The sequence below is a fragment of the Cuculus canorus genome, chromosome 13 (assembly GCF_017976375.1).
Source record: "Cuculus canorus isolate bCucCan1 chromosome 13, bCucCan1.pri, whole genome shotgun sequence".
NCBI lineage: Eukaryota > Metazoa > Chordata > Aves > Cuculiformes > Cuculidae > Cuculus > Cuculus canorus.
Genome location: NC_071413.1, coordinates 5,974,216 through 6,001,663, shown reverse-complemented (window position 1 = coordinate 6,001,663; position 27,448 = coordinate 5,974,216). Strand labels below are relative to the sequence as shown.

Genomic DNA, 27,448 nt, shown 5'->3' with positions numbered 1-27,448 from the left:
CAGCCCATAAGTGGCAGTCTGGGAATTTTTTGTTCCATTTATTTCAGATGGCACGGCATTTCCCCCTAAACCAGTACGCAGTCAATGTAGCAGAGGAGAGCTGGTGCATCTCCTACAAAGTGATGGGCACAGACTTCTTGGGGAAGGGGATGGTGGGCAGGGCAGCAGGTACCTGGAATGGGGCAGCAGTGCAGGAGGTACCTGGGGCAGGACAGCAGTGCAGCAGGTACCTGGAGCTGGACAAGCAGGTACCTGGAGCAGGTATGTGGAGTGTGGCAGCAGTGCAGCAGGTACCTGGAGGTACCTGGAGCGGGGCAGTGGGTACTCAGAGGTACCTAGAGGTACCTGGAGCAGGGCAGCAGGCACTTTGAAGTACCTGGAGGTACCTGGAGTGGAGCAGTGGGTACTTGAGGGTACCTGGGGGTACCTGGAGCAGGGCAGCAGGCACCTTGAGGTACCTGGGGGTACCTGGAGCAGGGCAGCAGGTACCTGGCGGGGAGATGGAGGTACCTGGAACAGGGCAGCAGGTACCCAGAGAGGGTCTACAGATACTTACAGACACAGAGACAGGCCACCAGCTTGGCTGCCTCATCAGGGACCGGACAGGTAGGGAAGATGGGCTTGAGCAGGTAGGTGGCAAAGACCAGAGCTACGATGTACTGCGAGGAGGGCCGGATGATGAGCAGCTCTATCCAGAGCTTGAGGAAGGCGGGCAGAGAGCCGTACACCTCCAGCATGTAGGCGTAGTCTCCGCCGGATTTGGTGATGGTGGTGCCCAGCTCGGCGTAGCAGAGGGCGCCCACGATAGAGAAGGCGCCGCACACAGCCCAGACCACCAGCGACAGCCCCGGCGAGCCGGCCTCCCGCAGCACGCCCGTGGGGGTGACGAAGATGCCGGAGCCGATGATAGTGCCCACGATGATGGCCACGCCGTTGAGCAGCGTGATGGAGCGCTGCAGGGTCACCCCCTCGGCGGAGCCGCAGGCGGAGGGCGAGCGGGCGCAGCCGTTCTCCTGCGCCGCCTCCAGCATCTTCTCCATCGCCTGCTTCTCCTCCTCCCGCGGCAGCGACGAGGCCGAGCCCGCCGGGCTCCTCTTCTTCACCATGCCGCTGCCGTTGGCGCTGCTGCTGCTGCCGCCCGACATGGTGCGGCGGGGCTGGGCGGAGCGGCGAACGGCGCGGCGAGCGGCGGAGCGCCCGGCGCAGCGCCCACCATGCGGCCGCCCCTTTTGTCCCCGCGGGGCGGGAGCGCGGCCCCTCCCCCGGGCGGGGAGCGGGAGGAGGAGGAGGAGGAGAGGGGGGGAGGAAGGGGCCACCGGGCTGCCACCCCGCCCCGTGCCGGGGGAGCCTTGCAGCGGCGGCAGCTCCGTCCCTGCGCCCCAGAGAGACCGACGAGGGGGAACGGAGGGAGCGGAGCAGCCCCAGTGTCTGCCCTGGGGTGCAGGAGTGTGTGTGTGTAAACCCAACATCTTACCTGCACCCCAAAGAGAGGGAATGGAGGGACCAGAGCAGCCCCCAGTGTCTGCCCCAGGGTGCAGGGGTCTGTGTGTTTTAACCCAACATCTTTCCTGCACCCCAAAGAGAGGGAATGGAGGAATCAGAGCACCCCCAGTGTCTGCCCCGGGGTGCAGGAGTCTGTGTGTGCAAACGTAACATCTTTCCTGCACCCTGAAGAGACCACGAAGTAGGAACGTAGGGACCAAAGCAGCATCCAAAGCCGGCCTTGAGTGTGTGTGTGTGTCTAAACCTACCCAAAGAGACCAAAGAGGGGCAACGGAGCGATGAAAGCAGCCCCCAACCCCAGCCCTGGGTTCAGGAGTGTGTGCGTGTGTATGTGTAAAGTTACCATCTTTCCTGCACCCCAAAGAGACCAAGAAGGGGGAACAGAGGGACCAAAGCAGCCCCAAATGTCTGCCCAAGAGTGTGTGTGTGCACAGGAGAACAGAAAGACCAAAGCAGGGTAACGAGAGGGACCAAGGTAGCCCCCAGTGCCGGCCCTGGGGCGCAGGGGGGCTCCTTGCTATCAGCTGCCACAAAGAGAGTTTGTCACCATTCATTCTCCTGCCCAGACTGGAGGAGAACAAGTCTCTATGTGCGTGTTTCCTGCACCCCAAAGAGACCAACAAGGGGGAACAGAGGAACCAAAGCAGCCCCTAACCCTAGACCTGGAGTACAGGGGGGGTCCGCACTGCCAGCTGCCATGAGGGGAGTTTGTCACCATTCATTCTCCTGCCCAAACTGGAGGAACAAACCCATGGGTGTAAACCTACGTTCTGCAAAACCTGCCACTCCCAGTTCCCCCAGCTTCATCCGATTTAAATGCACTTACCATACTCTTCTGTTTGACACATTCATAGAATTGTTTGGTTGGAAAAGACCTTTGAGATTGAGTCCAACCATACCTGTGCACTACTAAACCACTCACACCAGCACAGGCCAAGGCCCCGTTGCTGCATCGCCTGCGCTTCTGCAGAGGCATTGCAGATATCTGCCTGTCATTTTGGACACCAGGATCACCAAAAATACACGTTTGCAAAAACCAAAATAATAACAAATCACCAACCTGGCAAGCCTACAGGCAAAACAAGCAAATTCTATTGCACTGCCTCGATGCCGGTTTTGCATCCAAAGAGACTTACTCAGATACTTCACAACAGTGCTTAAGAAAACAATTCTTTAGGAAATTCAGATTCTCTCATCCTGGTAGGATGAGCTCAGAGACAAAAGCCTGGAAGCCCTGATTCTCACCAACAACCGTTCCCATTGAGAGGTGGAAGTGGTACCTTCGAGGAGCTGTTTCTCAGCAAGCAGCTAGCTGGTATCGCACAAGAAGTCTTGCCCAAGCTCCGAGACCCAAGGTCAGCGTCCATCCTTCTGGGACCATCCTCCTCCTTGCAAGGTTCAAACACGCTTCAGTACCGGCAGGAGAACAAGTCTGTAAGGTATCTCAGAGAAACGCGAGATCTGCATTCTGGGGAAAGGAATAACATTTTAGAACATTTTCAGGGCCCTCACACTGGTAACTGGCATCATGAGCACTTCCAGCCATTACAGGAATCCTGAGCAGCCCCTGATTCAGAAGTGCTGATCAGAACCTGACACCCAGTGGCCGTCAGACACCACAGCCCAGAGGCTGAAAAAGCTGTTCATGGTTTCTTGATTTATATAAGCATCCAAATTTGGGAAGAAAGATTAAACAAAAATTACTTTTGCACGTTTTTCTGGTTTCCAGAGAGAAATGAGGTCCTGAAATGACTGCAAAGACTACGAATATTAATTAAAAATAAACAGCAAAACATATTTATCACACAGTTTTCCTGAAGCTCCAAAGCCTTCCTTTAGCTTTCTAAGTTAACATCAGCCCCATCACAGAGGTTATATAGCTGTAATCCAAACCAATTATTTCTCAGAGAGATTTACCAACGTTTACTTGTTTCTCTATTTCATACTCTGCGCTAGGCAAAATGATCACAGGACCATAAAATCAGAAAAACACAGGTACCTACAACATAGGGGATTGTCTCTTCGCTGGCCTCGTTACATTGGGATCCGGCAGACAGGACTAGAAATGAAATACGATGTATGCTTCATATATTTTTAGATGAATGCTCAGACTCAGTTGTACAATTGCATGATCAATATAATTCATCAATGAATTTCCTTCAGCAGTACTCCAGACTAAGTTCTTACCTTAAGGCAAATAAACTACCAGCTCAATGACTAGCATTTTACACCCAATATCAACCTAATTCACAGAAAATTCCATTAACTTTCAAAAAAAATGGGACCAAGCTATCTTTTTCTCTCTGCACCCAATTCTTCCAAACAGGAATTTTTTAATGGACTAACAGCTAAGAATTTGCTGACTCCAGTTTCAGTTTTGACACCATTTCCATTCAGAAACCCTGGGATCAAGAAGCAGTGGAATAGCAGTCATTGAACTGCCTATTTAAAGTCAACCACATATTTGACTTATTCGCATATTAATCAGTCTGAGTTAATTCTGCATCTGTTTGTCCATTTGTATTGCTGAGAAAATACCTGCTTTGCAGTCGTGGTGTTAGGGTGTGTTCATATAATGCTGTGTATCTTCAAAGCACTTCACAAATGCTAAGTATTATTATCAGTTCTGACCATGAACATTAACTCTCTTCAGGCCCCCAAGTTATTCCGCAAGAATCTTTGAAGACTATTTGATTATACAATCAGTTCTCCATATGCTAATACTCAGGCACTTCGCGTTTGTCACATCAAAAAGACAGATAGAAAGAATTATTTGTCAGAAAGACAAATAATTACCAATATCAGAAGTAAATTGGCCATTTGTTAGAAGTAATGTGTATGTTCTTAACCATTTATCAGGAAAGCCGCCTTGATCAAAATAAGACAGCCTGTTGGAACCAAATAATCTATTTCTTTAGCGAATATCTCACCTATACTAATACAAGAGCTTATAAGCTTTTTTTTTTGTTGGGTAAATGGACGTGGTAGTGGCTTCTAGAACCCTTGAATAGTAATAATAGTGGAGCTGGCCCCACTCTTAACCCATGCCGTTCTTTCCTCATGCTGAAATGTCTTGCCTACCACAAAGTGCACCAAATAGCACGGTTTGGGAAGCTTTTATATATAAAAGAATTGCCTACGGTCATTTTTGGGGCAAATTCCTTAACCAGGAACATAATGTCCTACTTTTCCCATCAAAAGAAATGGAAACTTGTTTGAATGAAATCAGCTAAGCATAACGTAGCTATCTGATTCGTAGACTGTAAGCATGGCTAAGCAACGAGACTGAGAAAGTAATGCTTCTTTCACCTGATTAGCAAATTTTTATTGATAAAAGTAATTTATTTTACTCAAAGTTTTTTTTTGGGGGGGTTATTTGAAAAGATTCGTGGAGCCATAACCACTAAAATGTGAAACGCCTGAGAGTTACCCCACATTCAGATCAATGCAGATCAATGCTCAGTTTTATGAAGACCAGTTCCACAATGGAAAACGGAGCTCAGGAGACAGATTGAGCTGCATGATCAGTGCCAAATGAAGTAGTTTAGCAACAATCCTCAAAATTTGGAATCTTACTTTATACCGCCTGTTGCATCTAGCTGAGGATAACAAATCATTAGATGTCCTTCCATCAGTACAGAGGCAACAGAGAGGTCATTGTTCTTTCATTCCAATTATAATACAGTTCAGCAGAGTCTTTCATAGTTTTTCAGTATCACAGAATGTCTCACATCTAATTAGACTCCACTCGATGAACTCGTTCATTCTCAAGGAGGAACTGTATTATTTTCTAGATAGAAAAATCTATGTTTCAACTTGGAGAGTTTAGTTACACCATGAGATACAGACACAGGTTTCTCTGTGTTTCTTTATTGCATAGTTGCACACTAATTTAACAGTTTAAAAATACAGCAGCTAGAAGTTTCTCTACATCAGGTTAAAAAAATGAGGGAAAAGGCCTATATCCTACAAGAACAAAAGGCATTCCCTGTTACATGTGTTGTGCGCAAAGGCGATTATTTCAGTAAATTATGATTAGGCAGATAACATACATTAAAATACACAGTATAATTGCCACATAAACAAAGTGCACAAAGAAAAGAGCAAAAGTGTGTCGAGAAATACAGAATCAAGACATTCAAATTTTAAAACAAATACTATTAACTGTAAGCTGAGCAGGAAAAGGGACCCTTCCTCATAAGTAAGCAGTGTAGAATTCCAGTGCTCTAAAACCTAGGTTATCACGAGATCAAAGCAGTCTCCATTTCTATAGATTTCAAAGCCAAAAGATGCACTCCTGTCAGACTTGGAGTAAAAATACCAATGCAAGCCATTCACGACCACGCAGGACAACCGACCGGTCAGCTCTACGTGGTGGTGTACACCTGAACTGCACTGGTGTGAAAATTCTGGAATGTAGGAACATGGATCAAACATTCAATTACCAAATGAAGTCGTTCCAACCAAGAAGTCACCAAGAACGAGACCTCTGATAAAAGCAATATCTAACCAAAATACTAAAAAGCACTTGGAAGTCAGACCAACACGATGCAGATCTATGGTCAAAAACCCTTCTACTCCCTTTAAAATAATCCGTCCTCAAAATTATTTCTATGACAGTCTAATTCCTGGTACTCATTGCCACAGGAACACCTTTCAGTACAGTATCAAGTAACGGAAGTGTCTACTACACAGGGACAAATGTGTGCTTTGACCTTTTGTATTGTACCATCCAGAAGAGCCTAAAGATTCCTACACAGACACCTTTCAAACAGCATTTAACTTAGTTGTGCAAAATCATTACAAATATTAGCTTGAGTCCAACAAACTGCTTTTCTACCCACACAACTGAGAGAATAAGGCCACAGAATTATCCTGATTTACATACACGTGCAGGTAGACAGAATTATTTTTCTTGATTGTAGTTTTTGCAAGGCAAAGACAGTCACTGTAATGTCAAAGTTAAAAAAAAACCAAAAACAAACCCACACAATTCCAACCCCCAAAGCCTTCCTGTTCATTTCTAGCCTCCTCATTTCAACAATCCACCCTGCAACTGAGATACTGTCTACCTTAACCAGATAAAAGACCAATATGTAAATGCAAGACTCAAAAAACAGCAAAAGAACTGTAACAGAAAATCCCTGTAAAGCTTATTTTTGTAGCACAGCAACGTTAACTTTTTCTGTCAACCCTGTTTCCACATACTTGAAAGTATCAATGCTGAAACTGAATTTAATTCATTTTATGTCAATATAGTTAGATGCGATTTTATCTAAATATGTACAGAGTATAGCTTACTAACGCCAGGACTGAATAATACATTTATTCTCTTGCAAAACTTCCATCACAATACTTCTAACAAGTAAACCTCTATGAGAATTTTAAATAGACTACTGAAAACAGAACATGTAACATCATCTCTGATAGATGCACGGTGGTGAGAGGGTTAAAATTTGAGATTCACACAAACATGAAGAAAATTGGTTCAGTGGACCAAACCTAACACATGAGAACTTAATTGGGCATAAGCATGCTATGGCATTATGAAACATCCAAAGATTAAACACATACACCACAGCAGTTCCCTAAGAAGAAGAAAATGCGTGTTCTCTATTTGCATATGCTAGGACAGCTCTATTATCCAGCGAAAAAAGCCTCAGTGGATGACAGGTACACAAAAGCTTGGTGATCATTATCCAGGCAACTAAAAGAAACTTTAACAGCAATTGCATGAAGCTTTTTAAAAGACCCATTCATATATGATGGGACAGATGGTTTGCTTGGTTTTAAGAACTTAAGCTGATAGCCCAAAGAAAACACTGCCTTTTACATAAGAGATTATATACTAATTCAGAGATGCTGTCCTAACTTGCAACTTTAAGCACAGTAAATTTTCATGTACGTTTTTAGCTGGCAATTCCAACTAATCCAAATTAAACAGGCGGTTCCCTTTATGCTCCCAACAGTTTTTCTCCATCAATAAAGCAAATGGGTGTCTTTTCACTGATCTGACAGAGCCTGTTTCAGTTTTCTGTACAGTACCCTACTCAGTATTAATAAGGCAGTAGTAATTTTAAATATGTTTATTATGCAGGGAGGCTACCTATAGCTAACTCCGTCACCTGTACTTTGAAACGTAAAGGCAACATTGAGATGACTATATTACAGTTTTTCCTAACTGCTAATAATGAGTAGCAAAAATCTGAAAGATCAGTAAGATATGTGCCAGTTCGGAATCACTGCCATCTTTTTGCAGGATCCTCCGCAGAAAAGTGGTTGCAAGAACACCACTGAACGAAACTCTCAAGCTTAACAATTACTAGATCAACTGAAAACATAAAATTAAATTATTAGATAAAAGTACGCACAGGTAGAAAGTAAAAGAATTCTTTTCCTATGGCCAGAACTGTAGATGTCCCTACCAAAATTATTTTGGATCTCTTCATTCTCTGGCAAAATTATCACTGATGTGATTCTGCAGATAAGGAATGCAGTAAAAAGTCTGTCTGATGATGCCAAACACAGTTCAATTTGATTGAGATGGTATAGTTTAATTAAGCTGGTATAGTTCTACAGAGTTCAGCCAAGATGGTAGGGTTCAACCAAGCAGGAAGGGCTTAAGAGAGGTAAGGAAACTGAATATACTGCCATGTTGAACATACCACACAGTACAAATCATTGTACTACACTGGGACAGAGGAGAGATTTTCTTACATTTACCATGTAGAGTCACTCGAAGGTTAAGTGGCCACACTTCAAATTGCCATGGGAGAAAGGCACAACTGTTGCAACAGAATAGCCTGAGGTAGAGCTACAAAGGAAGCAAAGGCAAGACCGAGGCACTTAAGTGGTTACAGAAGAATATTCAAAAGCCTTAAAATCATCAGGGTTCACTAAAGAGTGGTAAAGTGCTTTTAAACTGAAAATTTGGACTGTAAAAGAAAGTATTAATCCCAAAGTTCTGAATTTAGCATTAACAAGCTACCGTTCTGGCATCACTTGGGCCGAACCACACCAGCAACCAGTGACTTTGCTTACTGGCTGAAGCAGACCAAAACATCTTTCCTCCAAGACTCCTCAAATACAGTCAATCAAGATCACATAATGAGTTTACAGACCTGCTCCTCATCAAAAAATCTGACCATACATTCGGCACATTAACTTCATGCATAGGCACACTTAAAGTACAGTGATGTATAAAAAGACAGTGAGAAAGGTGCATGAGAGAAAATTATGGCTAGCAGTAGCATGCTTCAGAGGTAGATAATACTTGTGGGAATTGGACCGTAACTCTAGGATAAGGCTCCGCAGCTGGCAGCTTACACAACAATTTTGTCTGGTCCACACAAATAAATTGCAACCACCGCCAAACTTTGTTACTGTAAGGTGCTATAAATACAATCTGGTCCCCAGCTGACCCAAAGCTAGAGAAGTCTTCTTGTAAGAAAGTACATCTTAAGACAAAACTTTGAAGAGAGTGCACTGGTGCTCTGTGAGTTACAGAAAAAAAGTCTTTCACATATCTGAATGCCGCATTTGGTCCATACTCTTCTAGCACTGGATCAGATTTCAGAATTTTTTCCCCGAAAATCTCATTGGGAGGGTCAGCTACAGCTTATCTAGTTTTGCTTTCCTTTGACGTGACCAACAACTGGACATTTTTGCCTGATTTGCTGTTCCTGACAGTCTTGAGATACTGGTGCATTCTCTTCTGCTGTCCTCTCCTTACACATTATTAATACAGAAAAGTAAGAACTGCCAAAGCCAAAAGCTTCTATGTTTGTAGAAAAAGCCTTCTGGCTTGTGGCGCAGACAGAGTGGACATTCTGTGGCATCCATATCACACACAGATCATGCAGTTAGTGGAATGTAAACAGGTTAGATTCTATAAATCATTTTTTCCCATCTCCTCTTGTCATCCTAAGCACCAAGGAAAAAAAGGAAGAAGATAAAATGTCTCTGTATATGTGAGCAAGAGAAGCCAGTTCTCTTCCCAAACCTCTGAAACACATCCACAAAAAAGACCTGACCGATTTTAATACTTTTCACTTTTTCAGACTTCCTGCTTGCTCACATGTTTTCAGTTGGGATTATTAATTCATGCAAGACACCGAAAGAGCATTTGAAAAGACACAGAAAGATTCAGAAGAGAGTCAGAAAAAAATATCTCCTGCTGTTATTTTTCCTTTCACTGTCGTGTTAAGGGTTAATATTATTTACTTCTTTGTAAAAGCAACACTAAAAAAATCCGCAGCTTCTCTACTGAAGGTTAAATGGGACTTAAAACTGAAATGGTGAAACTGGCTGGCTGTGAAACTGTACAGCAAACACACACTGCAGGAAAAGGAAAAATAATTCAAAATTAACGCCAGATATGCGCAGTCTGGACTGACGTTTCATTGGCCATCTACGGCCTGATCTGCTCAGCATGGTCCTTGGGTTGTACTTCAGTATTCAAGAGATGCCTGCTTTGGAAGGATGAACGGACGGTTCGATTCATTAACGGCTGAAGAGGGCGAAAGTTGTCTACCATTCTCTTTTCTTCTTCGCCATCTGAAGTAAAGAGCAGCATCCGAAATGCCTCCAGCTGAGAATGAGAAATGTCCAATTTTGTGACTTTACTAACTGAAGAACTGTGAGTTCAAGACAAAACACAATCATTTGTGCTTGAAAAAAAAACCAAAAAACACCAAAGGTACTATGCATCCTGAGAAATTTTAGCACAAACTTCTGGCACTTCTTTGTCACTCTCTGGTAAAGATTATGCCATTATCCATATAAATGCAGATGATTAACTGTCACTCATCTGCAGTCTTTAGTCAAGCTAAAACTCAAATGTGGCGTGTCCAAGATGCAATCGATTTCCATTCAAATACTAGAACATGTGCCATCTTTAAATAAACCTCAGTTTTCAGTGAAACACTTAATTGTAGAATCATAGAATGGTTTGGGTTGGAAGTGACCTTACAGATCATCCAGCTCCGAGCCCTGTGCCATGGGCAGGGACACCTCCCACTGGATCACGTTGCTCAAAGCTTTGTCCAGCCTGACCTTGAACACCTCCAGGGATGGAGCATCCATGACTTCTCTGGACAACCTGTGCCAGTGTCTCACCACCCTCACAGGAAAGCTTTTCTTCCTAATATCTAATCTAAATCTCCCCTCTTTCAGCTTAAAATCGTTACCCCTCATCCTATATCCCTGCTCTCCCTGATATAAAGTGCCTTCCCCAGCTTTCCTGTGGGCCTCCTTTCAGTACTGGAAGGTCGCTGTAAGGTCTCCCTGGTGCCTTCTCTTCTCCAAGCTGAACAATCCCAACTCTTGCAGCCTGTCCTTCCATGGACAGGGCTCCAGGCCTCTAATCATCTTCATGGCCTCCTCTGGACTCGCTCTAACAGATCCATATCCTTCTGGTGCCAAGGACTCCAGAACTGAATGGTTATCTTATACTGTCATGCATTTGCTGGCACCCAGAAAGGGAGGAACCTCAACAACCAACCATCTACGAAGTTGTTGCTCTCAGAGGTTTATAGCTGGGGATTAAGTATGCAGCAGATCAGCTTTCAATGCTCATAAGGCCATGACAACGTTAAGTAAACTATGAACCTTTCTATGCCATAAAAGAATGAGAGTGAAGAAGAGCCAAAGGGGAATGGGGAAAAAAAGGTTTCAACTGAAAAGCAGAACGATACACTAAGCATTCAGTTCTCTCTACTCTCCCAACAAAACATACAGTCGCAGTACAATTCCTAAAAATCCTCCTTCTGGCCGTTTGCTACTTGTCCCTAAGTCCACCAAGGAATAATATCACATTGAAACACGAAGAACTAAAATTAAAAGCAGCAGAGGGCATATGGTGACAAGTTAGGACAGGCATCAGAACAGGCTATTGACCACAAACTCCTCCACTTGAAATAACTTCTGTGATACAAACATTTGCTAAAACAGTTTTTTGTTTGTTCTTTTTAAAGAGAATAAAAAAAGGAATTCAAGGACAGTACAGTCGGATACAGAGTAAATACGCCTACAGTGGCAAAGGAGAAGACCCAGCGAGAACTCACTGTCTCTCATCATCAGAATGGCATGTGAAGGACTCGAAGCCACTCACCACCCCTTCTGTACCTTCAGAGTCCTCTCAAGGGAAAAACAGAGGCTGAGCCATTGCAGCCTCTGCAAGGTCTGCGTGCAAATGCACGTGGCTATCAAAACTATGCACAAAAGGTCAGAGTTTGGAATTTCACTAAACCTGCCCCTTCCCCTCCCTCCCCACCTCAAAACAGGGCTGCAGCAAAATTATGTAGTGTTGCAATAAATAACCTGAGTAGTTTTCAAGGGGCAGCTTCCAGCAGAAGGCATTGTTTACTACAGATCAAGATAAAACTCTATCACAGAGCTGGAGAAGCATCTTTAACTGTTTCCTGAAGAGGTCTCGGTTCTTTCAGTATTAGCTGTTGTTAATGTCAAGATACCTCCCCAAATACTGATGCAGCCAATGTTCTCTGTGAATACTGGTACCAGTAAGCAATTACTTCTGTGCATCTTTCCCTTCACGGCAGCAGGCAAAGAGGCATCATACTATTTGAAATGCATGCATAAGATTTACCTGATTCTCATCAACCTCTATTGGCTGCTTCTTAATAATCCATGTGACTGATTCGGTAAGCGGAGGAGTAGTCAAAGAGCCCGCGTAAGTCCAATAATCAGGGCATGAAGGTAGCAAACAGGAGGGATCAAAGACATCAAACTCGATAACAGTGTCCTAAATATCAGAAAGAATTTATTTTTAAAAACTGTATTTGGAAAAAAAACCCAAAATGATAGCTTTAAAACAATTTTAACAATGTGATTAGATACTATATGTATTCCATATGCCTATGCAAAATTAGGTATTTCGAATATCAATAATGATCTACAGAAAATGATAATTAAAAAAACCCCCAAACTTGTAGAAAATTGGTAAGCTGGGTTAAACACAGGAGAGGCAGCCAGTGAGCAGACAAAACTGAAATATTTCTCTTGTCCCCACAAGCATTAGGAATTCAGTGCAGAACAAACAAGGGGTGCTAGGGAACAACTGGCTATGTCTTTGCAGAAGCTAGAAGCAAACAGGAAAAAAAAAGAATAAGTGGTAGAGTAAGTTCGAGGAATTCTGACAGATAGACTGCAAACAATAGTGATTTTAGGCAGTGGGGAGAGGGAAGATGACTAAAATTTTACTTAAATCACATCAAGTATTTGTGCTTCCAGAATGTGCACTCCCACAAGCGAGATACCAGACAGCACGTAGGAGCTTCAGAGCCCGTTCCTACACAAATGTTTTACTGCTGGGGGTACTTCCAGGAGATACTGGCAATGCAGATAAAGAACATCCTGTTTTCCCTCAGACAGGCTTTATCGGTTCCCCACCGAGAATGACAGATGTTACATTTTTTTCAAAACCAGGGAGCTGGACAAGAGATCCTAGATGGGATCATGTGAGAGAAGAAGGTGAAAGGACATCAGAATGGGTATTCTTTGTCCTTCCTCCTCCTCACCAGGGCGATCTTTCTCTTGGTTTGGTGTTTAAGTCAGTGATAATGCTGGCAAGGCAACAAAAGTTTTCAAACATTTTAAATGGAGTGCTGATGGGATGCTGGGTGACTGACACCCTTTGGAAATGAGATCTCTTTCAGAGCAGCCCACATGCAGCTTGATAAGCCTAATGTTTTATATGACTTTTTAAACATCTTGACTTTAGTTTCTTCAAAATTCATGAGCTGTAAAACATTACGTTCTCATAATAATTGTATATTTACAGATTTCTGTAGGTCTAATTTTTCACTGATCTGAATTGTTTGGCATTTATCTGGCAGAGTTTTCACTGCTCTGCCATAAACACTTTTTATTTGGATTTAAAAATCCTTACTGCGATAAATAACAGCACAGGGACTTCAACTGGATGTGCTTACAAGCTAGCAAAATTCTTGGTAAGTATTTTTTATTTGTACTTTTAAAAAGGAACGGACACTTGGAATATCATGAGCTGCTTCTGAGCACTATCAGAGAGGCAGCACTCCCTCCAGTGGCAGAAGTGTCAGAAATCAGCTCGGATTTCCCCAGTAGAAAATTTACAATGTTGAAAAAAGGCACAGAATAGCCTCCTCCTCAAAGATCTCACAAACATCAGGAATCCTTAATGCCACAAGAAATAAACTACCACTTTACACAGAACAGAAAACTCCTTCCAGTAAATAATATCAGAAAATAATCCAGTGGCAATTGTTTTCATAGAAGAAGGGCAAGTGAGGGCAAGCATTAAACACTTTCATAACTTTCTAAACAAGAGCATAATTTCTTAAATCACAAGCTTTGGAAAGCTTGAAGTATAGAATTATTCCTTAATTCTTAGCTCCCCTCAAGTGTAACCAACAATTTATCCAAGGTGTCAATCAGGCCCCTGACATTTAAGGAAGAAAGCTTTTATCAGTGTTCTGGTATTCTCAAAGTATTCTTTATGTCGAACGACTGCATTAGCTACACTGAGTCATAACTTGCAAAACACTTAAAAATACTTACCTTGTGTTTAACTGCTGGCAAGGCATCAACCACTGCCTGCAGCCCTTCATGATGTGCTCCCAGCTGCAGAAGACAGGTAGGAGTTAAGAGAACCATTAAGCTGACATTCTACAGATCTACCTTAATCAGTATTTCTGGAAAACAACAATCTAGAGGTATTTTGTCCTAAATCAGTTTTAACAAAATGAAAATACAAAGGCATCATCACAGCTTATAACACAAAGAGAAATTACCTTTAAAAACACTCCAATGACAGCCAAGCCGTCACCTTCCATTACAGCCTCTTCAAAAGTTGGGTACACAACAGCATTCCAGTGCACTAAATGCAACTGAAATATAAATGAATGAGAAATCAACACGTGCACAGAGCACAGCAATGTTATCAAAAAAACTGACTTTTGAACTTTGCAACACTTGGTCATTGTAAATTTGAGACACTGAAGTGACCCATCTCAAATCACACACTACAAAAATGAGGACCAAAATGTTACTGGAAATTAAGGGTACTTCCTTTTTTCCTTCCCCCCTTTTTTTAAACAATAGCAAAAGAACCATAAACTGCATTTTATATATATGAAAGAGATTGATAACAGGAATGCTAGTTAAAGGCACAAAAAAAGCTTAGTGTACCTGGAACTGAAGGATTCTTCCACCTTTTAACAGGAGGAATTGAGGATGCTATTCCACTAAGGAACATTCTCCTGCACATAACATAAGCTTCCTCTACATTGCTTACAGTTCAATACAAACACTCCATAGAGAGGTTTTGTGTATTAAATAGACAGCCAACACCAGTCCCAAAACTTAGTCATACAGTCTTGCTGTTAATAAATATCTTGCCGAGCTGACAGGCATCATTATGAACACATTAACAGGACAAACATTTTCTCAAAAATAAGCAATAATATTTTTTCAAAATCTCCATCTTTGGCATATAACTATGTTTATACCTGTCATACTTTCCTTTCTGAGCAACCCAATCTGTATTTTTCCCCCTTGGCTATATCCTTTTTATTGTATCTTTCTGCCTCAGTGCTTAATCACAAAAGTTTTGCTACTCTAATAATTGCTTAAGAGTTGAAAACAGAAAATAAAGTGATCACAATAACCACTACATTACCATAGGGCTCTGCTGTACATTATTCTAATGACTTTAAGAAATAAAAAAATGCTTATACCCGGAATTAATTTTCTAATCTTAGCCAAGGTTCTGGCATCACATACACAAGACAGTTATTGCATACAGGGGAAGCAGGACAATGCTTCTGGAGTTAAAGATATGGGTGTGAGAATTAAATAATCTTCCATTTCCTCTTTAAAAGCTTGTCCTTTGTTTCTCTGCAAGTGTTTAGTAATAATGAACAAAGCAACGTTAAAGCAGTAATGACTGGGAGATTTGGAGGTCCGCTAGAGACAGCAGCTGAGATGCAGTGCATTCACCATACTCCCAAGAAAAGAGATTGTACATCTCATGTGAGCCTTTAAATTACTGCAGCTCAGAGATAAAGCACTTAGATTTTAATTGAGATCTGAGCTTGCACATTTACCTCAATATTTGTTGTCCACCTGATCTGCACCACTTTAGCTGGGACCTGAGAGTACACAAAGACCTGACTGTGTGCCCTCACTCTGCTTTGTCCACTCATTTTCCCCTTTAAAAGGAAGAAAGACAAGCAGAGTTGTGCCACTTCAGCTGGACAGAGCTGGAATAGCAATGATACTTCATTGTCTGCCATTGGCTTGTAAGCTGCAGTACAGCCACACGCAGCCCGAGACCCAGCTGCTAGTCCCAAAAGTACCTGCATTGTTCAGCATTTTATCCCATACCTCTGCTGGGTAAAATTTACTGTCAACCGTGTGCTCTGAACCCCACTCGTTTATAGCTCCCCAGTGGAAGTGGAACTGCTTTAGCCTGTATTGGTTTTCCAAAGGACCTCCAACGATTACTAGAAAAGAAAACAAGATGCACACATTAATAAATATGATTTAGAATTATCCAGACAAATAACACAGTGAGATCCTCCTTCAAATAAATTTGGCCAGGAAAAAAAAAATCAGGTGGAGCAACCACCTTAACTGGAACAATTTCGGATTGCTTGGCCACTTTTGCAATTTAGTTTGCGGTCACCAAATTGTACAAGCAAACACATTGCCATTTTCCCCTGCAGTCTGAATCAACTATATCAAATCGAAGATAAGTTAAAGAGTGTCCTCATCCATCTCCCCTCTAGGGAATTTGTTTTCCAATTCACATCAAGTTTGGCAGAGTCATGGTGATTACATGTTATGTTCTATACTCTCCTCTTTGAGTAGGTATATGAGAACTGCCTTACCAGAAGAAACACGGATGATGACAAAGTGACGAATACATCTATTAAATGACATCCCCATGAAGCCTCAATATCTGAGAAAAATACTGAAATTCCCCATGGCAATACAAGACTTCAAAAATCCAGTTTCACCAGAAAAATCAGTATATTGTGTCAAATGTTCAGATCTGCTTGTTTCAAGTTACAGGCACACTATTCTGCTTCCACGCAGCTTTGAGACTGCCTAAGCAATGTTGAAACACTTCCTGCACAAACAGAAATACGCTAATATTGTGCCCTGTTCAAGCTACGCTTCACAAGCATCTAAAACTACAGTCTGCCTATGGACAAGACTCTGAGTTTTTAGGATCTCTAATGCACTTTTTAGCCATGAATAAAGATAAACCATAAGTCTGCTCTCTCGATTTCAGGCCTCTCATCATTGTACAAATGTATGAATGAAAAAGCCTATGCCTAGTTCTCTACCTACTGTTAGGTTTTACTCATTTCCTCCTAACTGAACCAGGAACATCCTGCCAAGTCTTCTTGCTAGTTATTACACCACAGCACCCAGTAAACGAGAGACCATAATTACTTCCAAAGGGTCTACAACAAATATGTAGCTGTAGAGACTCCTTTTCTCATTTTTATTTAACTGTTCATCATGGTTAAATTTTAGAGCAAACCACTGCCTAAAGTACATAATCCCAACATTACTTCTGAAAAAAAGTTAATCGCTTTAAAGCTAAGGAGAAAACAATGAGAGGCACTAAGAGCTTTTCTTGCATTTTCTTTTTTCCCTGAAAGCCAGCCAGCAGTTTTGAAATTCTAACTAGACAGACCTGCTTGTGATAAAGTAAACTAAAACAAGCTAGGTAAATTGACATGCAATTGTTTTCATCCACGGCTGCTGAGTTCTTAGCATAAATGCAATACTGACCATCAATAAAAAAATCATGATGGAGAAAAGATAACTTTCAGGGACGGGATGAAGATGTAGCCCACACTGCCAAGCCTTTCAAAATCAAAGTTTCTGCACTCTAACACTATCCATTCCTGATTATGTGATAATGCAAACCCACAAGCGACTACATTCATGTTAAAAATCACATTCACTTGAACATTTACATCACGAGTAAAGTTAGGCATAGGTACATATACACAGCAAATCAGGTTCCTATAGTGGACACTAGAAAGTGACAGAAAACAAACAGGAACACACAGTCCCTTTACAAGCATTCTGCCACTTCATTTCCTCTCAATTCAACAGCGTTGATAATTTTGAAAGATGTCAGAAGGTTAAAGGATCTCTAACAACCAGACGAAAGATCCGCATCAGCTTTTTCTAGTAGCCCTAGTCCTTTTTCAGTCTCATTTCCTTGCAGCAGAGGGCATTCATGCACACAGACAGGACCACGTTCTGTACATACCTTCCCCACACCCTTTTTCTTCTTCATCCTCCTGCTCTGCTCATAAGCAAACACCCCATGGCAGCACTACCTTCATCTTTGGCCCATGTCTTGTTTTGCCTCATCTCAGGAGTTGGGGATTTTTGTCTATCCTGGACGCTGTTTCATTTTGTCTTTTTCATCTTCTGTTTCAATTTTGTTGCTTTTTTTTTTGGTTTATTCATAAGCTTCCTTCTCTGGATTTCTATTATTGTTAGATAGAAGCTGGCAGAAAGAAAAACCAGAAATAGCAATAGTAAAGGGAGAAAGGTGGAAGAGAGAAGTAGTTGAAAACCTGGCCATTTATACAGTCACATCCCACAATCTGTTGTTTCTCTGTCATTTTAGAGTCCTGTCACTGATCATTTAATTCCATCCTCCACTAGCTATCGTCATCCTCCACTGACTTCAAATCATTTGAGGAAGACAATGATGATGATAAGGCAGCCATCTAGAAAGAGGCAGAAAGAAGGCTCACGCTTCGAGATTTAGCCCAAATGGTCAGTCTTGAAGATGAAGCAGATAAGATCTTCCAGAGCTGTGATGCTCTGAAGAGCCAACCTCTGAAAGGCCAGCACCCTTCTGACAGTCCTGATGGTTCCATGTGTGCCTCTATGTCATGAAAACTGTCCCTGTGTTTTTAAATGTTGCGTATTGCTTAACCTCCTGCAGGCAATTCCCCTCCGGTACATCAATTCTTCCAGAAAAAAAATGACTTTGCTATCCATGGAACTGCAAATCTTTACAGGAATGCATCCTCAACAGAGAGCGGAGTATGGCTGTATAAAGTAAGAGACTGTTATACTAGAAGCAAAACCAATCTAAAGGCAGTAAGTTGAAATCACCGATGAGCTAACAAATGATGTGTCCGTCTTAGTCCCTCCCCCAGCCCCACCTCACTAACGCAATAGCAGTTTGTACAGTAAAAATAAAGGCGCAGGACATCTCGGTTTCTTCATGACAATAACAAAGTTCTGAAACAAGCAAGGACAAGAATGTTTCCTGGTTGGAAACTTAACATTCTGGGTGAACGGCTATGATAAAATCAAAACAAAAATAAACCCCAAACATCACACTTGTCCCTGAAAGCCCCACACGTTCCACCACTACCATTTTTGCCGCATAGCTTTATCAGCCTCTTTCCAAGCACTAACCAAAAATACAGGTATCAGAGACAAAGCATTTATTAACAGCTGAAAAGTTCCTTCCCAACAGCATTACTAAATCTCCTGTGAGGGTCTAGTAACTCTCAGGGTAAGCAGGTATCTTAAACACATATTACTCTAACCAAACAGGTTCAAACTTGCCAAGGGTCCCTCAGTTTCTCCCTCCAGGACAAGCTGAGTCATTGATGTGAATCATGTGCTTCACAATATTCCTGACCAACTGCTACCAGTTCACCTACCTTTACAAGATATCCTGTTTATACATACCATCAATAACCTTTCGTAAACTCAACTTTTAAAAGGAACAAAGCATAGGAAATCAGGAATATGGTAGCAATATCTTGCTTTTAAATCACTTAATCTGTAGAGCATTGAAAAAATTTAGCTACTCTGGTCAGTGTGCTTATTCACAACAAACTTCTAGAACGCATAATTGATTTTTGTGTGCAAGGGCTCCTGCTTATACTAAAACAACAGGACCGCATGCATTTGCTCCCTATGGCAACAGCTCAGTATTGTTTAATACTTCAAAAGCTTATGGAGATAAGTATGTATGCTTTTCAGTGGAAAGTAATTTTGCCGCTGATAATTTCAAATGCATTAAATATATCTGTTAATACCACAAAAGAGGTAAGTGGCAGATTACTTTAATAAAGTGTAATAATGGAGTCTCATTTAAAAGTAACTAGATACATATACGTATGATTGAAGACTGATTAATGTAAACAAAGCTGTGGTATTACGTGACCTAATGAAAAGGCAGGGCATTAAGGCTTGTGCAATAAGAACAAGTTTCAACCTACAACAAAGCATTTGTGCATAATGTCCATGGTAATAAATACATAGCAAATGTGAAGCCTATATAGAATTTCTGTATTACAATTCCCACCATTGTAAATCTGTGTTTAGCTAAAATATTCTGTTACTGTACATTCATTTTCAACACTTGTCCTGAGGTTTTACAGCATGCAAATATTTCTCCTCTCTAAGCATTAATAAGACATTAAATAGATTTTTCCGTGTTTGCTTACTTGATTTATCAGTAGAATCATCAAACTCAACCAGGAATGAATATCCATTGTTCCAGATGTGAAGACACGTTGTTGGGTCGTAGTTGATTTTCAGAGGCTTCAGAAAGGGATCATAAACACTGTCCCTCCACTGGATATTGATAGGAGACTGTCGGGTGCCCCCAGGAACTGTAAGCGGACTCTGCCAAAGCGGATGCACTGAAAGATAATGAAGAGAGTCAGGCTCTAATACACAATACAAAACTTCAAATTAAATACTTCAGAACTTTTTGGCATGAGAAGGTGCTTTGGGATATTGGCTCCAAAGGCTAATTCAAGTCAGCTGATGTGAAAAAAAAGCAAATAAAAGAAATAATACATTCCAGTTGTGTGACTCAAAGCCACACAGGGAAGTGCAGCAATTTGACACACAATTGTGTTGATACCTTTTTGCGTTTGCAAAACACTCTTCAAATAAGCCTGTTGCCCTATTTGCCCAAAAACTCTTTTTTTTTCTTTTATTGCCAACTGATTTTAAGGTGGCTTCTTTTCTACAGCTTTGCCAGAGTCTCAGCACACCACTTCAGCTTTCCTCATATCCCAGCATCATCAACTGATGTGGGATTGCATGTTTAACTCCCACTAGAAAGCAAAAATATTTTCTTGAAGGTGCCGGTCTTTCTCCTGTGTGAGCTCAGGGGTTACACCACCATCAAGGGTATAGTGCTCCTGCAGCACCTGCACCAACACTAACCAAGAGTAGAAGATCAGCAGACATGGCAGGCGGAGGGGATTTAGATGATCTTTAAGGTCCCTTCTAACTCAAAGCTTTCTATGATTCTACGATCCTCGCGCCTGTAAAATCCTATTTTGGGGACACTCTGTGCATCTCAAAGAGGTACGAGCAGCGCAGATGCACCAATAGTTTCCAGGTGACTTTATTCTGCTCCAAGGCAGAGCTGAGATCCGTATGGACTTGGGGAGCCCTGGTTCACCTGCTGTCCCTGACACCCACAGCCCACAGTCAAGGTTTGTGCACTGAACCCCGAGGCTCCGCCGTGCTGCGTCACTGGCTGCTTCGCTGGATGCCACTGCCTGTGGGCTTCCACAAGAAGGAAAAACACACATAAATTAAGACTTTTAACAACGAGGGACGGCTAAACAACCACCCTCGCCGTTTCCTCAACAAGGGGCAAACTTTATCGACCAGCGCAGGGTCACCCCACCGAGGTAACACAGAGGAGAATATTGTGTCCCAGTGCCACAGCTCCACTGCCATTTCCTGATGGCAACAGGGCTGAACCTGGCATCTCCACCTCGTCCACACGAACACCCGAGGCACCGGCTGCCCCCTCTGCTCAGGGGGGCTGGAAGGGACAGAGGGACAAGGGGGGGCTCACCCCAAGGGAAGGATGGGGCTCCCCCGTCCAAGGGAGGGAAAGGAAGGGGCTCCCCCCATGACAAGGAAGGGAAGGGCATCCCTACCCCTCCGTATGGAAGAGAAGGGGCTCCTCCTCCCTCCATAGGGAAGTGAAGGGGCTCCCCCCCTCCATAGGAAGGAAGGGGCTTCTCCCCCTCCACAGGGAAGGGAAAGGGCTCTCCCCCCCCCCAGCAGGGAAGGGAAAGGGCTCCTCCATAGGGAAGAGAAAGGGTTCCCCCCTCCTCCATAGGGAAGGGACTCCCCCCCCCCCCAATAGGGAAGGGAGAGGGCTCCCCCTCCTCCATAGGGAAGGGAAAGGGCTTCTCTCCCCCCCCCGTCCCCCAAGGAAAGGGAAGGGGCTCCCCCCGCCCCTCCATAGGGAAGGGAAGGGGCTTCCCCTCCCCCCCCCCATAGGGAAGGGAAGGGGCTTTCCCCCCCCCCCCCCCATAGGGAAGGGAAGGGGCTCCCCCCCAAACAAAGGGAAGGGGATTCGCCCCCCACCAAAGGACAGGGATGCCCACCAAGGGAGAGAAGGAAGGGGCTCCCCCCTAAAGGGAAGGGCTCGGCACTCACGGGCATCCCGCAGGCGGTAGGAGCAGCAGGCGCCCAGGCTGCAGCGCCGCGCCCCCCGCCCCGGGGCAGCCGCCCCCCACGCCCGGCGCAGCAGCAGCGGCACCAGCATCGCTCGGGAGACGCGGAGCCACGGCCCGGCCCAGCCCGGTACGGCCCCTTCCGGCACGGCCCCCGGGTCGGGGCTCTGCCCGGGCGAGGCGGGGGCGGCGGGGCTTCCCTTCAAGGGCTGCCTCGCAGCAGCACTTCAGCCCCTGCCCCATCCCTGGAGGTGCTGAGGGCGGGTGGGATGGGGCTGGATGAGCTTTGAGGTCCCTTCCAACGCAAACCTATTGCTATTGATACAAGGACTACTTATTATTACAAAAAGTGGAGTATATTGATTGAAGCTAAAGTTTTATCTAGATAATTCTATTTTTTTTTTCCTGTAAGTTAGACAGAGTGCCCCTCTGACAGCATGTTTTCTTTCAAACTGTTTTTCCAGACACTGTTCGTTCTTTCAAGACGGTGACGTGATCTGTGCTGTGAACAGATGTGTCCCCTTCTGTAATCACCTTTGTTTGGGGTCTTTCCCTGTCTCAGCTGCAAGGTGAGGCAGAGCTGGCTAAACCTTCCTTAAACCACAGTCCTTTTTTTGTGTAGCAGGATTCAACTGCAAACATAATTCATTCTTGTTTTGACTCCAAATGTTTTCCGGGATGGCTAACCTTACTGTCCTCAACATATACTCTCCTGTAACTTAAAAAGAAGAGGTAAGTACTCAGTGAAATTCAGAGCAATTGCTGCTTGTAAACATAATTATTTATTGAAGCTTAATCCCGGTTTAATAGCCTACTGATCGTGGTCAGGCAACCGTTTGTAGCACAGGTCAGACGGGTCTGTTGCTGAAGTAACAGGTAGCTCTTGGCCATGAGGATGGCCCGTATGAGGTTCCTGCTTAGTTGCAGCAGAGAGCTGAGTTGTAGCTTCAGATATTTTAATATGGAGCATAAACAAGAGATATTGGAGGTTAATCTCATTTACTAACAAACCAAGGTTGTCATTCCTTCACATTCCATTCTTCTGTGACATGTCCTCTAAATGAAATTAAGATTAAAAGTCACATCTACCAAATTAACTCATATATATATATGCCCTGTATCATAGTATAGATGCTTACTGTTGCAGAGCATAACCTGGTTTCTGTACAACTATCACTTTTCTCTATGTTAAAAAAAGCTGGGGAAAAAAAAAAAAAGCCTCAAACTAAGCTGCTTAACACCGTGGCATTAAGATGACCAAACTTTGTGAAGCTTTTTGGGGTTTTAATCCTGCAAGGTTTTGAAAATGTAAAGATTATAGAGCTACTAAGCTGAATGGAATGAGTCATTTATTGTGGGCTGAACCAAAGAAAAGTTCTTATGGCATACACTTTTGGAAATGATGGCTGTTTATGTGCAAAACTGAAGAGGAATAACTTTGACCTACAACACTTTTGTTTCCCTTCTGAATCATTCACAGAATCTGCATGCAGTTTTACATGCACATGCTATTTGTTACTAAGCACAAATTTCACTAAAACTTTCGTATTTCATTAAAATTTTTTTTGTCTTCTCTGAGGGCTTGAAAAGAGCCCTTCAAAATACAAGCTCAGTGGCAGTGAGATGCTTTGTTTTGGAAACTGCAGGCAGAAAAGCAAAAACTATCTGTGCAAAAGGAAACACCAACCCTAAACCTTGTTCCTAGCACTTAGTGTGGCCAAAATCTTCTTTTCTGGACCAATGCAGAAACAGTTTCTTGGCCGTGTCCCAGCTAGAGATGGTGGTATGTGCAAGACAGACACGGCTCTTACACAGTGAGATGGTGAGAACAGCAGCCAGAAACAGTGTCTCTGTTGTTCTCATGTTATTCCTAAATTGCTCCGTTTCTGGGACATCTGGGAGGTTTTAGCTATGCTCTCTCTTGTTCCTGAACTGAGAGTGGTTTCTCCGTATAGGGAACACTGGCAATTGGCCTGCTGAACAAGTTAGTGATACAGAATCTGTGTGGAAGAGGAAACCTCATCTGCTAGATCTGTTTTCAAATGTGAAAAGTGAGAATAAAAGTGAGAATTAAGGTAAAAATGCAGTTTGCACACTTTGCTTTCTGCACCCCTCATTTACAATCAGATCACTAAGGAAGAGCCTAGTCTATTATTTACCTTTGTTAAGTGTGTATCTATGGTATTGTCAGAATGGTTATAGTAAATATTGTAATGAAACAAGCATGACTAAGTGTGAGTCATCTGTGAAGGGAAGTGTGCCACAAACAGACCTAATCTGTACTTGATTTATTTGATTTTTTTAAAACCTTCCAGACAGACACAGTGATGCTCCATTTAATTTTATAGTATTTGGAGGCTTCTTACTCTTGCACTGTGGTGTTTTCCTACCTTTCCCAGCTGAAGCAGATGTATAGAGACATCCAAGTAGTCCCTATCTTTTGAATTTCTATAATTAATTGCAGCTATGGATGCTTTAACAGGTCTGTCTGGAGAAATTGTTAAAAAGTTCATTTAGCATTGATAAAAACATCCAAAGCTTTGGGGTGGGAGTCAAGATCCAGAAGAGAATATGGCTCTGTATATTACTGGATTATCATAATTTATAACACAATTTCCAAGAAAATATTTTGAAGGCCACAGTTCTATGGTACAAATCCAACATAAATTCAGTTAAATGAAAGGATTTACTGCCAATTTACACGGTTAAGAAGGAGTATGAAAATTAATTCATGATGTTGTCAAGTAAGAGTGAAGGATAAAATGACTCAGCGTCAGTGGATTTCAGTCTTGATGATTTTAGTCTCTTCAAAAAAAACCCCTGTTGAATAAAGCACTTGGATTTGTTTACACAGGGACTTTCAAACAAGCTTCACCCAGTTCTGAAATGAAGCAGGGAGGAGGGCATGGTGGGAACAGCTGAGAAACCCCACCCACTTGAAGGAAATCTGTTTTTATCCTAAATTGAGCAGGGGTGCTTCCCATAGCAACACATTCTGGATTGGAAAAATAAGAACAAACATATTACTGAAACACAATTTAAACTATAACCGTTTAAACTTTAATGGACCACAGCTCTGCTTCAGCCACTTGGATTTAATATTAGGAAGTCCAAGATAGGTTGATTTCTTTGAAGCTTTTTGGTAGGAATCAAGATATTGGAGGATAACAGTGATGGTTGGCTGAGCTCCATTGTGACAAGGTGTTGAAAGTTCCGCTGAGTTGATGTCAGATTTGGACTGTGATGTAGGACGGTTTATTGATAAACAGCCCAGTGCTTTTTTATCAAACGAATGCAACTGACAGGGCACTCTAAGCTCAACAGGAAAGCGGCAGCAGATTGTGAAATGCTGAGCATTTCTCTGCTTCCAGAATGTTTGGCTGAGATAGGAGCCAGGATGAGAAGGCAGTGGCTGAGGCTAAGTCCAGATAAGGAGGAGGTAATTCCAGTTGGCAAAGTAAAGCAAACAGAGGTTTTATCTTTTCTGTATAAAAACATTTGCTACAATTATGCATTCAGGCTTTGTAACGCACTGTGGCAAGGGCTGAGAAGATATCTCACAAACCATTTGTGTAGTTACTGCAATTGTGTGTGCAGTCCTGGAGGTGGCACACCTGGATTGTGTGTCACTGCTGGACCTGTACCATTCTGAATAAAAACCTTGAAGGATTCTTGTTTTCTTGTAATTTCTAAAAGGGTAAGAAAGAGAAAAGGCATTCAGGTCTGCTCTGCCAGTAATTACTGGGGTGAGGGCATACTCCATAAACTTAAAATCCCTATGAAGAGCATTTCTAGCAACATCTTCTCTATTGTATTAAAAGGTATTTGAAACTATGGCCTCCGTGTATTGTTACAAGAGAGCACAGAGCTTAGAACAAACACCACTGCGTTAGTCCATATCACTAGAAATTTCTACATCTCTCCATGAATCTCAGCAATGTTTCTACAGTTCTTTCCCAGTGAAGTGCAGTGAAATACTTTCATCTTTGTAGGGACACAAGGGGAACCCAGAAAAGGCACTGGAAAGTACCAGCCTTTGAATTGTTTAATCTATGTCCTCACAGCAAGTATCCAAGTTAAGTCCTAAGTGAAAGCATCACCACCCAGCTTGGTCGGAGACTTCTGTGAGTGGCAAGGGTGCAGAAAGATAAGAGGTAAAGTTCAGTAAAAAGATGAACTTTACATTGAAAACATTACTCAAGAGCTCAACAGTCCCATTTTACCATTTCTTTGATCAAGTTTTTGTCACTAAAGGCACAGTTTGTACCATCAGCTGTGAATAAGGGGATTTGATTGAATGTGCTCTTTGCTTGGAATGCCTGTTGTGTGCAGTCCAGCCACCAGCTGGAGGAACCCACAGGCTGCCTTAGTCAGAGCTTGTCTCTATTCACTGGCAGCTGAAACCACCCATTCCAACGATAGTGTTTTCCTGAATCAGTTTGTTTTGGCATTTCCTGCGTGAATGTCATGGAGTAGAGAAAAATTTAAGTAATAAATAGCATCTGTCTTAAACAGAAAAGAGGAATGATAGTAAAAAAAAGAGATAGCAATTGTAGTTCATGTAATCAGCAACAGTCTTATGATGGAACTGCCTTGTGTGACCTCTTCCTGGAATGTTTGTGACCATGAAGTGAGTTTTGGTTTCTCAGTAAGTTCCCCGTGGACAAGTATCCACAGCAAAGGAAAAAAAAAAGGCATCATTTAGCCCCTTACTGGGAACTGAGGACCATGAGTAACCATGAAATAATTAGTTTCTCCATCACATGTGGAGATGCAGAGATCTCGGCTTTTCTCCAGTTTACCTTCCTACTCTGTTGAAAAATTTCCAGTTGTTTTCCTAGAGTCAAACCTTCCCTGATGAAACAGAAATGTAACACTTAATAGTAATATGTTCCATCCCTGAAGTTTTAAATTCTATAGGCCATAAAATTTTGTGGTATATTAATACTGAATGAGCAGAAGGATTAGGAATTGTGTAGAGGGATTCTGTGCTGCTGATTCATGGGTTTCATTACTTTTTTAATGAAGGATGTTGATTTATATTGTCTCTATGGCTTCTGAAATTGGAAGTCATTGGACTGGCAATGAATATTCACATGCAATCCTAGTTATTGTCTTCAAATATAAAAATAACAAATAAATAATAAAAAATAATTACAGAATTTTAAACAGCAATTACAGTGGATTCTCTGGATTTCCCCTCTGCAGCCGTAGTTCATGTCACTGCACATGATGACAAGGATCGTATGAGCCCAAGCATTACTCTTACTGGCACAGGTTTTGGTTTTAGCTGTTGGATCTCAGCACAAGAAGCTTGCTGATAAATTGCAGATAAAGAAGTGATATAGAGATTGCTCGTAACTGTTAGAATATGTTCTCTTTTATGCACACATCTTTGTATGGAGTGTACACACAGTTGTACAGACTAATTAGAATTAATTAGA

At 42.5% G+C, this 27,448-nt stretch overlaps 2 protein-coding genes across 4 annotated transcripts in view; both read right to left on the bottom strand.

The window, feature by feature from the left end:
* The window catches only part of SLC7A5 (solute carrier family 7 member 5), a 44,289-nt gene extending 43,055 nt beyond the window's left edge, over positions 1–1,234 (bottom strand). Inside the window, exon 1 of the mRNA XM_009563239.2 lies at positions 557–1,234. Coding sequence (XP_009561534.2) covers positions 557–1,145 — 589 coding nt within the window. The 5' untranslated portion in view covers positions 1,146–1,234. The remainder of the gene's footprint in view (positions 1–556) is intronic.
* Positions 1–27,448, bottom strand: part of CA5A (carbonic anhydrase 5A) — a 43,178-nt gene that overhangs the window by 13,773 nt on the left and 1,957 nt on the right. Inside the window, exons 1-7 of one of the 3 annotated variants that reach the window (XM_054079198.1) lie at positions 21,988–22,142; positions 20,016–20,213; positions 15,889–16,007; positions 14,295–14,390; positions 14,062–14,124; positions 12,110–12,265; positions 9,332–10,093 (exon numbers count right to left, since the gene is read on the bottom strand). In XM_054079198.1, the coding sequence (XP_053935173.1) occupies positions 9,914–10,093; positions 12,110–12,265; positions 14,062–14,124; positions 14,295–14,390; positions 15,889–16,007; positions 20,016–20,213; positions 21,988–22,096 (921 nt within the window). In that variant the 5' untranslated portion in view covers positions 22,097–22,142 and the 3' untranslated portion in view covers positions 9,332–9,913. Of the gene's footprint in view, positions 1–2,783; positions 2,972–9,331; positions 10,094–12,109; positions 12,266–14,061; positions 14,125–14,294; positions 14,391–15,888; positions 16,008–20,015; positions 20,214–21,987; positions 22,143–27,448 lie in introns of those variants that run through there. The other 2 variants (XR_008452152.1, XM_009563185.2) reach the window with 2 other exon arrangements.